Below are 13,398 nucleotides of genomic sequence, written 5' to 3' on the forward strand. Positions count from 1 at the left end.
GGATTGTCCTAATTGGAAGAGAGCCACAGAAAAGACCAAGTAGTAGAGAAAACGCACAACAGTTATTGGCGACATCTGACGGGACTCGACCCAGAAGTGACTGTGTCACTCCGAGAGAACCCATTAGAAGCCAAATTGGCAAAGTAAAAGAAACCACAAGTGAAACCAGTATCGATCAAACCTCCAGAATTCGGAAGTGTGTAATTTGCATGCGTACTAACAAAGGGATATAAGGTAAACTCGATAGATTTTGTTGCGTGAAACTTTCGGGAGTTGCGTAAACCGGAAAATAGCTTAAGCCGTACCCGTGTTTGCACCGCCGCTTTATTCCTCCTTGTTCCAAATTTCAGTTAATAGACAGAGTATTTGTAGGGATGGCTATGAAGGCAATGGAATGCCTTATGCATCCACAAGAGCCCAAGGGTACAGCGGCCAATAGATCAGAACAGTGTCCTGTATGGGAAGAAGAGATCAGGAAGTACCTAAAAGGGAAAGGATGGCCCCTATGGTCTGAGTTTTGCACGAATGAAGAGACGGGTCCTGGCAGCATAGGACAGACTTGGTGGGACAGCCTGACCGAGATCCATAAAAAGAGTTTGTCTAAGGTTCGTAAGCCGATGGCAATCGTGTCCTGTCTGGCACAATTGCGAGGGACAAAGGAGGTCGTGAAGACGCTCCGCAAGCAGCTAGAGGAGAAGAAGATAAGTAGAGAGGGAGATTTAAGTGAATGCGAGAGTCCGGGAGCAGTTAGCAGCGAAGGACAAGGAAATGGATGATATCAAGAGGGCACATAAATCCTGTCTCGCCCACCGTAGCAGCTTCCAAATCCAATATGATAAGGCCTACCAGGACACAGCGTGCTGTACTGGGAAGAGAAGAGACAGAATCTGGTACAGCAGCTAAAGAAACAATGTGAGGACCTAAAAGCAGCCCTCCGAGCACTCCACAGTTCCACCACGGAACAGAGGCAGAGTTCGGTGGACCATGCCAAATGCAGGCAGCAAATTCCAAGGTTGCAATCCCTGCTATCAGTCCAAAATTGGTTTAGAGACACCTTTGGCCCACAGCTAGACCAGGAAGACGGCCCCGATTGGCAGGAACTCAGTAAAACGGCCCAACTGTACGTAAGCGAGACCGAGAATCAAAATAGAGCCCCTAGGCCCCGAAGAGAAAAGCACCCGCACCATCAACTGCACAAACAGCACTCTACCCAATGAAGCCCATCACCACACAGCGCAGGGTTACCACGGAAGCCCCCCCCCCCCCGGGTTGCTGCTGCTGACCATTGTCTACCGCCCTGCCAAGAAGTCCAAGAACGGTTGCCGCCGCCTGAAATACCCTTGCACCGATCCCCTTAAGGCAAATTTCACCCTCTCCAATTTAATAAACCCCACCATATCGTTGATCCAGGATTCCACGCTTGGGAGCCTCGCATCCTCCCAGCCTGGTTTGACCCTGGATCCTACCACCCTCGACACCGCCCTTGCTACACTCTTCCAAAATTCCTCAAGCGCTGGGCATGCCCAGAACATAAGGGCGTGGTTTGCTGGGCTCCCAGAGCACCTAACTCACCTGTCCTCAACCCCAAAAAACCGGCTTATCCTTGTCCCGGTCATGTGTGTCCTGTGCAGCACCTTAAATTGTATGAGGCTGAGCCTCGCGCACAAAGAGGAAGAGTTCACCCTCCCAAGGGCATCTGCCCACGTCCCCTCCTCGATCTCCTCCCCCAACTCATTCTCCCACTTAACCTTTCAGCTCCTCCACCGAGGCCTCCTCTTCCTCCTGCACCACCCGGTATGTTGCCGAGATCTTCCCCTCTCCAACCCACACCCCCGAGAGCACCCTGTCCTGTACCGTACGTGGCAGCAGCAGCGGGAATTCCACCACTTGCCACCTGGCAAACGCCCTTACCTGTAGATACCTAAAGGTGTTCGCCGGGGGGAGCCCGTACTTCTCCTCCAGCTCACCTAGGCTCGCGAACTTCCCATTCACAAACAGCCCCAACCTTCTTATCCCTGCCCTGTGCCACCCCGAAAACCCTCCATCTATTCTCCCTGGGACAAACCGGTGGTTCCCCCATATCGGGGTCCACACCGAGGCCCCCACTTCCCCGCTGTGCCGCCTCCATTGCCCCTAGACTTTGAGGGTAGCCGCCACCACCGGGCTCGTGGTATACCTCATTGGAGGGAGCGGCAGCGGCGCCGTTGCCAGCGCCTCCAGACTCGTACCCTCACAAGACACCGTCTCCAGCCGCTTCCATGCAGCCCCCTCCATCACCCACTTGCGCACCATCGCCGCATTGGCGGCCCAGTAGTATCCACAGAGGTTGGGCAGTGCCAGCCCCCCCACCCCCATCCCTACTCCGCTCCAGGAACACCCTTCCCACCCTCTGAGTCCCTCGCGCCACACAAACCCCGTTATGCTCCTGTTGACCAGCCTAAAGGAGGCCTTCGGGATAGGAATGGGGAGGCACTGGAACAGGAACAAAAACCTTGGGAGCACCGTCATCTTGACTGACTGCACCCTACCCGCCAGGGACAGTGGCAACGTGTCCCACCTCTTAAACTCCTCCTCCATTTGGTCCACCAGCCTCGTGAAATTAAGTCTATGCAGGGCCCCCCAGCTCCTGGCCACCTGGACCCCCCAAATATCTGAAGCTCCTCTCCACCCTTTTTAGTGGGAGCTCGCCAATCCCCCTCTCCTGGTCCCCTGGGTGAACCACGAACAACTCGCTCTTCCCCATGTGCACGACCCCATTATCGATCGCCCAGTTACGAGACGCCCGCGAGAAGATAGATACTTTCCACCCCACATCGGACCCACATCACTTTTTTGAGTTCGTAAAACAACAAACCCTGATGTATGGTTTAGACGAGCCGGAGCAGGTTAAGCTCATAGTTATGTGCTTAGACCCCTCAGTTAGTTCAGCCCTTCCCGACCCACAAAATGTTGGAGGAGGTAGCCTCCTAGAAATGAAAACGGCCATTTTAGACGCCATAGGGTTTAACCGAGGAGATCCGGTAGATGGACTCAACCGGTGCAGGCAGAAAAAGGGAGAGCATCCAACAGTGTTTGCTTGGACGCCTTTGGATCCATTTCATTGCGGTATTTGATGAGTTAGCCCGTGCCCATTTATCAGCAGACAATATGGCCAAATGGACCTGTACGTTAGTATCCCACGCCACAGAGGCAGGACAGAAGGCTTGCGCCAATTATGACCCCTCAGACCCAGCACACAATGAAGTGTGGGTTCTGAAACGATTGTCCAGAGCTTGGGAACAGTCGGTACAGAAAAAGACAGAACATGAGAGAGTAGATGCCACAATAAACCCAGTAAGGGCACACCAAGTCCCCGCATGGGTAAATGAAGGCAGAAGTAACGCACAGCACCCTAAAACGCAGGAATGCTACAATTGCGGACATGAGGGACATGGCGCCCGAGAATGCAATGCCCCCCAAAACAGCAACGGAATCAGCCCACAAATGCCCCCCCGAACCAGCAATGACACCAACAGCCCAACCCCCTACCCAGGGAGCCATACCCAAGGGAGCAATACACCAGAGAGCCTGCTCCACCTTACGTGCCCCAGGGGTCATGTTACAACTGTGGGCAGTCAGGACACTTCGCTCGAGATTGCAGGATACCCCCACCATCAGCTAGACTAGCCTCCATATATGAAAGAGAACACCACCCACAGCAGCTACAAGGTCCCAGCTGCCCCATGCAAACTGTGAGCGCATACCCACCACTTCTCATGGCAGGGACACCTCAGCAATACCACTTCATTTTTGTTTCCCTCGTCCTTCCCCTCTTTGGTCACACTACACTGACTCCATATGCTAGTGACACCCCATGCCAAATGTGATTTACGGTGTCCTATTCCCTGCCCGCTTTTCTTTCTTTAATTTGTTATTTTTTAAAATGTTGAATGTTGTTTCTTTGTTCAACTATTTGTGTCGATCTCACTGAATTTCTTGATACAGTTTATTCTTTCGGCCTTGCACCAAAGTTCTTGATGCAGCCATAATTACTGGCATGACGCCACATGGCAGTTAGTGAAACAAGTTTGTCTGGAATCCATATCGTTACAAATTCGTACTGCTCTTGGAAGGTCACTTGGGTAGTGGAACAACGGCACTAATCACCGCCCTACACGGGGATCCCATCCATTCTTGCCCTACCGCGCGCGGATCATATGCACCACCCCATTCGACTACTTGGTTTTGAAACTCTTTTTCTGGGTTTTTTCGAATCCTGTGGTTTAAAGCATGCCACTACTTTTGCCCTTCCCGGCAACCCTTCGGTTGCTATCCCCCCCACATACTATTTACATGTAAGAAACACTTGGCTGTTTGGAGAGGATGGAGAAATTGTCCGCCCACTCAGCTCATCGACCACAAGCTGCGAGAGTGCTCGTGCGGTGACACAAAATTTTGTTTGGGCTGTCTTGACTCCGCAAATGGTTGTTTTATAAAAATAAAAATGAGGGAGTCACATATGGGGACGGTTATAATGGGAAAATTGACGTTAAGGAGACACAGACGGACGTACGAGATGTTAAACAACACTATGATAACAGACACTATGCTTGTTCCCTTAGAGAGATAGAACATAGAAAATATACGACGACATTCGACGGTGAAGGGAAACCGAAACAAGATGAAGACGACCCTGATGATTGGCATCATGATCGTCGCTGGAACAGTCCAGTTGCGCGCGTTACCCACTTCTACCCCCCTCACCACACATGCCCCGAACACGACCACCCAACACAACACCCCCAGCCCCGACACTACACCGCACCCACACCCAGCCACCGATACCCCCACATGGTGTGAAAACCTCATCAAGTGGTATTCACTGTTCCTACACAATGGAAGCCTTACTAGTCATATCCATATTGTACAGTGTCATTCAGACAATTAGATTGCGGAAATGGAGACGGAGAGCCTCCCGACCCCCAGTATATACATTTAGAGCCCCTTTCCTCAGACTCCAGCAAACCCCACACTCCTTCTCAACTTCTTTCTTTAATAAAGTCCGCGGTTGTTTTTGTTAATAAAGTTTATTTTCTGTGTATGTGAATGTCAGTGATAGGCAGAAATGTGTTGTTGCTATCGGATATTTTTTGTATTGTAAGATAAGTTCTTTGATTGTAAATAGCAGCATGAGTGTAGTCTAGTTAGAGGCAGTTAGAGGTTCCCCTTTTACTGAATGTTAAATGGCCCCCTAGAGATTCTTAGACAGGTGTTGTTTACGGAAATTAGGTGAATGTTTTTGGACCCATAGGACAGCGTAGAGTAGAACCTGTCCTTGGTTAAGGGTACCCGGCATCCCAGGAGAACAAAGAAGACCCAGTATTGTGATCCTTCACGCTTCACGTTGAGGATCAAGAGGACAGAGTGTAGCCATCGGGGATGGTCACTTCCAACTAGGTACAGAGCAACTCGCAAAGACTGATGGGTAAAATGGACAAGCCAAGAATCAGGCAGGCTCAGAGCCTGAAATGCACATTTGTCAGCAAAGTCCAGACGGCATCGAAACTCCGTCCCATTAGCATGTTAATCAGGCCGATTAGCAAGTGATGGCCCATCTTCCCCAAAACAAAGGCCTGGTACTCCAGCAACCGGGACAGTCCCAGACATTTCGGCGCCACTCCCTGTCCAAGGGAAATGCAAACAACGGGGTCAATGACCGCTTGGGACATGCCCAGCCATCCAGATCCCCGCCCACTTATTGGCTAAGGAATCGAACCGAGAGATCAGGGATCACCAAATTAGTAAGGCCCAAATCGAAGGACCGCCCAAATGAGTGCGAAACACCCCCCCCCCCCCCGGAGTATAAGAGAAGAGTTTGCCATATGTTCACTCTCTTTTGGCCTTGGTACCCCGGTCACGTCTATTGCCAACTGCAGCAACACCAGAAACAAGTTTGAGTTCAACGCCCACTACCAGACAGATGAGCCCAGCTGAGCAGCAGTTACCACTTCGAACTCGAGATCCAGAATTGAACAGCGGCCGCTGTTTCCTGACCTAAGCCGGGTGCCCGAAGTTAAGTACAGGTTCTTATAGTTAAAGGTGTAGTTGACTAGTAGTGTTTATGTTGTATGACTGATTGTATGTAAATAAAGTACCCTTGAACTAACTAACTGGTGTTTGGCTCTTTGATCGATAGTCGGTTGAAACTTGTGGTGGTATCATTCGATACCTGGCGACTCTAAGCATTCGGACATAGACAATATAGAAAGAAGGCAAATTCACGGATAGCCCTAATTGGAAAAGAGCCACAGAAAAGACCAAGTAGTAGCGAAAACGCACAACAGGCAGCACGGTGGCGCCCAGTGGGTAGCATTGCTGCCACACGGTGTCGAGGTCCCAGGTTCGATCCCGGCCCTGGGTCACGGTCTGTGTGGAGTTTGCACACACTCCCTGTATTTGAGTGGGTTTCGCCCCCACAACCCAAAAGATGTGCACGGTAGGTGGATTAGCCACGCTAGATTTCCCCTTAATTGGAAAAAATTAATTGGGTACTCTAAATTTCTACCAAAAAGCTTCCTTTAAATGACTTTCCTCAGATAGTGTTTCATAGCATAGGCTTTATGATTTGTGGGGTATCACAACAGATCCAATTTTGTTCTCCTCCAGACATTCACAACTGTCCCTTTTCAGCAGGGAGCACTTAATAGTGACCTAATAATCATGTCATCTTCAATTATATAACCAAGATTTTCCAGTACTTACCACCGGTGGGATCTTCTGGCCTCACCAACAGTGGTTCTCGGCGGTGGGACGGGCGTGCCACGCAAAATGCTGTAGACATCGGTGGGATCAAAAGATCTTGCCGACAGCTAATTGAGAACTGCCTCCAGCGCCAGGAAACATGCTGCGAGTGGTCAGGAGATCCCACCCTGCGACTTCCATTCCAGCTGACCTGTTGAAAATAGGCTAGTTTTCTGCAGCAAGCAATTTTTACATTATTGAGATTCAGTATATTTTATAGTAATCATATTTTTAATCAAACCATTATGCCACTTATTTGAGCACTTCTTACTGGCTTACTAATTAAACATTATTAAGTATGAATTTATGGAGGGCAGCACGGTGGCGCAGTGGGTTAGCACTGCGGCCTCATGGCACTGAGGTCCCAGGTTCAATCACGGCTCTGGGTCACTGACCGTGTGGAGTTTGCACATTCTCCTCTTGTTTGCGTGGGTTTCACCCCCACAACACAAAAATGTGCAAGTTAGGTGGATTGGCCACGTTAAGTTGCCCCTTAATTGGAAAAAATGAATTGGGTACTTTAAATTTATAAATAAATAAATATGAATTAATATAAATATAGTAGCTGAAATTAGCCCCATCGTAATCTTACTAAATTTTCCAAAACCCTAGATGCATTTAGTGTTGCTTGATTTGTTTCTCTAGAAAACTAATTTCAGCCTTTAAAAGGGGGTAAAATGCACTGTACAACTTATCTTCTTACACTTTGACAGGATGACTTTAAGCTTTCTGGAAAGCTGGCATGCAACACAATTTAAGATTCTTTGAAATAGTAACCCATTTGTCTTGGTTCATTAGGAAACTGTTTTAATTCATAACATTTTTGTTCCACCAGATTTGGTTGCCTGCAGCAAAAGCCAAAGGTCTTGAGATTTCTGGCACATTTTCACGCCGCATGGGCCATATCTATATGGATATCTCTCTGATGAACAAAGCCATGCAAGTAATGACTGACTTTGCAATCCAGTTTAACAGAAATAGGTGAGAATTGAATTCAACTGGAGTTTAAACAGCATTTTTTAATGCAGCAGATAATTTTGCAATATTATCTATCACGTTTGCATTAAACCCTCCCATCATTCAAGCCACCTGTGATGGAAATGTCACATTTATGTACTTTCTTGAGACTAGAATATAAATAACAAGTAAGATGTGTTGTGATAATGCAGCATTTCTGAAAAATTTATGGTAGGAACTAAATTGCAGTGAGTTGTCAATAGTTGTCAATATTCTTCCTTTGAAGAAATTATACTTTTAAAAAAAGAAAAATGGGGATTTCCAACGAGAGAGAATCTAGCCATCTCTCCTTGACATTCAGTGACACTACTGACATTGAATCCCCCACTATCAACATTCTGAGGGTTTACCGTGACCAGAAAATGCTCAACTGTCTGGCAGTAAGAAACCTACCCCCGCCCTAGTGAATAATGTTTTGCTAAGCATCGCAAACCTGAGAGGTGAGCTACTCATTGCAGAATTCACAGCCTCTGACCTGCTCTTGTATCACAGTATTTACGCATCTGGTCCAGTTCATTTTCTAGTCTCAGCAAACACAAATGATCACATGTCAAATTCTTTCTTCAATTGCTTTTTAGAGGCCAATCTCTCAACTTCTGAGTTTACCTATTTGCTAATGGTGTTGTCCCTTGAAGACTAATTTCGAATTAGAAAACCGCATATCAGGGGAATAATATAGTAGTCTAACTCAGAAATATCATAGCCCAACCGGAAAGAAAATCCCCTTGCAAATGAATCAACCAGCAAGATTTAGTCATCCATAAGTATTTAGATGCAATCTTAAATTGTTAAATAACTTTTACTGCAATTATTGTTTATCACTTCAAAGTGGCTAATGGAATGTTATAATTCAGAATGCAGATTTTAAGCACTTTCAGCAGTCTCTGATGATGACTCCTTCCAAAATTGACAAATGTATGATACTTCAAGTCTCTGAGAAGTTGACTGAAGAGACTGTGTGATGAGTTAATCATTTGGTGTTGTCAAATTTTCTGCAGCTGGGGAAAGCTCAATGTAAACTAGTAAGATTCTAGAGTGTTTGTTTGTGGAAGCTAGTGCCTTCACTGCTTAAATGTCCATTTTACTTTATTGATGTTTCTAGACTGCCTTTTTCCCTGACTAAGTATTTTCTACCTTTCGGTCCATTCGTAGACCATAGAATTTAGAATGCAGAAGGAGGCCATTCGGCCCATCGAGTCTGCACCGGCCCTTGGAAAGAGCATCCTACTTAAGCCCAGACCTCCACCTTATCCCCGTAACCCAGTAACCCCACCCAACTTTTTTGGACACTGAGGGCAATTTAGCATGGCCAATCCACCTAACCTGCACATCTTTGGACTGTGGGAGGAAACCGGAGCACCCGGAGGAAACCCACGCAGACACGGGGAGAACGTGCAAACTCCGCACAGACAGTGACCCAAGCCGGGAATCAAACTTGGGACCTTGGAGCTGTGAAGCAACTATGCTAACCACTGTGCTACCTTGCTGCTCCTGTGCTACCGTGCTGCCCCTTTTACTGCCCGATTTTATTATCATTCACCGTCTGCCATCAAACATGTATTTTCCAGGTGTTCATATAGAATTAGAGACAACGCAAAGATTGTGTTTTACACAGCACATTGTTGTGATCTGGAATTCACGATGAAAGGGTGGTGGAAGTCGATTCAAAAGCAAATTGGATGAACATCTGAAGAGAAAATAATTACAGGGGTATGAGGAAAGCACAGTGAAGTGGGGTTAGTTGGATAGCTCCAACAAATAGCCAGCACAAGCATGATGGGCTAAATGACCTGTACTGTATCATTCTACAATTCTATAAATGTATGAAAGATACGTACTTGCAAGCCGTCTTGTATGATGCCAATATTTTTAAGCCCACATCAGATCATTGAGGAGGATTAAAAAAGCAGCATACGTTTTGCTTTAGTAACTTTGTATTTTCTTGGTTCTTTATTTCATAGCTTTGGCATGGCACCGGCTGCTCCCCTACAGGTCAATGCCCCGCTTGCGCCTAACCAGACAATTGAAGCTTCCCTCCCTCTGAATACAGTTGGTCCAGTTATGAAGATGGATCCCCTCACCAACCTACAGGTCTGAGTTAAACTGAGGTTTTTGGCACCTGCAGATAATTATCACTCCCATTCTTTCCCCTCTCTTATTTACACACAAACTGCATTATTTCAGTAAGAATTGAAGGGGAGACGTCTGGTGGCGGCCATGAGGTGAAAGGTCGCACATCAGGTGGCTCTTGCTTGGGGATTTTTTTTTTTTTACCCATTTAACGGGTGCTGTTTAGGAAGAAAATTGGTGCAGTTTGAGGGTTTTGGTTCCTCCTCCGGCATGTGATTTCTGAAGATTATAATATGAGGGACAAGTCTAATAAGGGGTCCTTGACTGACTTGAAGGCCCTCATGTGGCAGAAGCTGAGAAAATGGCGGAGGCCCCTGTGTCATCATTGACCTCTCGGTGGACAACTGAGAGGCAGGTGGAATTCCTAACGGAGGAGTTAAAGAAACAGAGGCAAGCAGCCTCTGATGACCTGGTGAAGGCGATTGAGGTGGTGGTGGCGGCACCCGTTCGTGTAACTTTGGACTGGGTGCAACAATGGCTGGAGGCGCAGGGCTCGACGATTCAGAAGGTGGAGGAGACGGTCACGAAACATAGTGAATCGAATCGCCTCCTTGGAGGCAGAGGTGGCGGTGTTTGTGGGGGGGCAGAAGATATTGATGGCCAAGGCCGATGAACTGGAGAATCGCTCCAGATGTCAAAATCTGAGGATCGTTGGACATGCCAGAGGGCACAGAAGGTGTGAGTGCCACAGATTGTGTGGTGAAGATGGTGGGGGAGGAGGTCTTCTCAAACCCTCACGAAGTAGACTGGGCCCCGCCGATAGTTGCAACAGAAGCCTGGATCTGGGGAACCGCCACAAGCAATCATAGTCCAACTCCACAGGTATTTGGATAAGGAAAAGATCCTTAGGTGGGTGACGGACACTCGAGAGTGTAGATGGGAGGGCCATCCCGTCAGAATCTTATCAGGACGTTGGGGCAGAACTGGCAAAAAGGCATGCTGGGTTTAATAAGGTCAAGGCGGCTCCTTATAAGAGCAAAGTGCAGTTTGGAGCGATGTACCAGGCTCGCCTTTGGGCCACGTTCAGGGACAGGGATCACTATTTCGATACGTCGGAGAAGGCGAATGACTTTGTAAAAAAGCATGGACTGAGGGAGAATTGAATGAAGTTGTTGGCAACATCGGAGTGTTGGCTTTTTCTAATGATTCTGTTATTTCGTGGGCTTTTTTATGGATTATTGGTGTTTATTATTGTTAGTGCTGGGGGGATTGGGGAAGAGGAGAGGGTCTGGGTATGAGGTGGGGAGTTTCTTCCTCGATTGTTTGTTATTAAAGTTGAATTCAGATAGAGGGCTGTTTGTTGATTCATTGGGTGTATAACTTTGATTTTGCCCCAGGTTTGGGTAACCCTGCTAGCAGTTTTGATAATCAACAGGAGCAAAGTGTGGGGGAAAAGCTGCGGTTGGTAATCTGGAGTGGGGGAGGGACTGTTCTTGTTTTTTTTTAATGTAACAAGCCTAGGAGGTTGTATTTTCTTTGTTTGGGTGGGGGAATGGGGGTTGTTGGTAGTTGGGTGGCATGTTTGTTCGATGCTCGACCGGGGGGGGGGGGGAATAGACTGCTGATGATGAAAGTTTTGTTGTTGTTGTACTGGTTTGAGGGGGGTAGCCCATCTTGGGTGGACCTGGAGCCAATGCGAGGTGGGGCCCTGACAGACTTCCTTGTTGGTGGAATTTGGCTGATCGTGGTAGAGGGGTGCCAAAGGCCCCCATCATGCTAGGTACATGGAAAGTGAGGGGGTTAAATGGGCCAGTTAAAAGGTCCCATGTGTTTGCCTATTTAAAGAGTTTGAAGGCGGACATGATCTTCTTGCTGGAGACATATCTGACCGTTTGAGATCAGACAAGGCTGTGGAATGGGTGGGTGAGGCAAGTGAGGAATTCATCAAAGGAGTGTTGGCGGCCATCCGTGAGCTTGCCTCTCATCGGTTGATTATCGGGGAGGACTTTAATTGAATGCTAGACTCCAGGCTAAATAGGTCGAGCCCCAAATCCTTTACAGCATCGGGGGTGGCTAAGGAGTTGCAAATGTTCATGGAGCAGATGGGTGGGTTGAACATGTGGAGATTTAGATACCCGAGGGAGAAGGAATTTTCCTTCTTTTCGCATGTGCATTGGGTCTACTCATGTATTGATTTCCTTGTAGTGGGGAAGTTGTTTACTTTCCAGGATTTTAGGGGCAGGGTACTCAGCGATAGTGATATCAGATCATGCCCCACACTATGGGGTATGAAGTTGGTGACAGGCCGCTTTCAGAGACCCCTGTGGAGGTTGGACATGGGGCTGCTTGCAGACGAGCGATTTTAGGAGAGGATAGCTTCTGCAATTGGAAATAATGTGGATTTTAATAAGAATGAGGAGATTTCACCTTCGCACTGGAGGTGATCATCGGGGGTGGAGATAATTTCATTTAAGGCTCATAGAGATAAGTCTGGTAAGCTGGAGAGGCAGAGGTTGGTGGATTCCATCCTCCAGGTGAACCGTCAATACCCTGCTGCCCCAACGACGGCACGTTCGCGGAGAGGAAGAAGCGACAGATGGGGTTTGAGTTAGTGTCGATGGAGAAGACTGTGAGCCAGCTTCTTCGTTCAAGAGGGACATTTTACAAGTATGGGAATGAGGCTAGCCAGTTATTGGCTCAACAGTGGAGGCACCAGGCAACGCCACAGGAGCTGGCAGTGTTGCAGGAGCTGAAAGCAATTGGTTTGGAGGAAATTCTGAAATGTATTTGTTCAGTGCATTCAGGGAAGGCACTGGGCCCAGACGGTTTCCCTGTGGAATTTTATAAACAGTCCGTGACTGTGTTGGGACCGCACCTGTTGGACATGTTTAATGATTCTCTGTCCCGGGAGTTGTTACCAGCCATACTGGCGCAGGCATCGATCTCCCTGATCTCGAAAAAAGATAAAGATCCCAAAGGGCGGCACAGTCGTTAGCACTGCTGCCTCACAGCGCCAGGAACCCGGGTTCGCGTCTGATCGCCGGTGACTGTCTGTGTGGAGTTTACACATTCTCCCTGTATCTGCGTGGGTTCCCTCTGGTGCTCTGGTTTCCTCCCACAGTCCAAAAATGTGCTGTTTAGATGGATTGGCCATGTTAAATTGTCCCTTAGGGTTGGGTTGCAGGAATAGTGCGGGGGATTGGGTGAATGTGCCGAATGGCTTCCTCCTGCACTGTGCAGATTATTTGAGTGTGGGTCATATAGTTCCAGCTCTGTTTTGAATGCAGATGCAAAGTTGCGGGCTATAAGGTGCTGGAAGCCTGGTTGAAGGGGTGCCTGCAGGGGATAATTTCTGAAGATCAGACGGGTTTTGTTAAGGGCCGTTAGTTGTTAACTAACATTAGGAGACTGCTGAATGTGGTATTGTTGCCCTCCTCAGGGTGGATCCAGAGGTAATCATCTCCATGGACTCCAGAAAAAGCATTTGACCAGGTGGAGTGAGGGGTATCGTTTTGAGGTACTTGGGCGGTT

At 47.9% G+C, this 13,398-nt stretch overlaps 1 protein-coding gene across 2 annotated transcripts in view; it reads left to right on the top strand.

The window, feature by feature from the left end:
- ap1b1 (adaptor related protein complex 1 subunit beta 1) overlaps nt 1-13,398 on the top strand; it is a 124,662-nt gene that overhangs the window by 89,246 nt on the left and 22,018 nt on the right. For both annotated transcript variants that reach the window (XM_072490590.1, XM_072490664.1), the window contains 2 exons: nt 7,616-7,761; nt 9,759-9,888. In XM_072490590.1, the coding sequence (XP_072346691.1) occupies nt 7,616-7,761; nt 9,759-9,888 (276 nt within the window). The remainder of the gene's footprint in view (nt 1-7,615; nt 7,762-9,758; nt 9,889-13,398) is intronic.

Source organism: Scyliorhinus torazame, chromosome 1, assembly GCF_047496885.1.
Source record: "Scyliorhinus torazame isolate Kashiwa2021f chromosome 1, sScyTor2.1, whole genome shotgun sequence".
Lineage (NCBI taxonomy): Eukaryota > Metazoa > Chordata > Chondrichthyes > Carcharhiniformes > Scyliorhinidae > Scyliorhinus > Scyliorhinus torazame.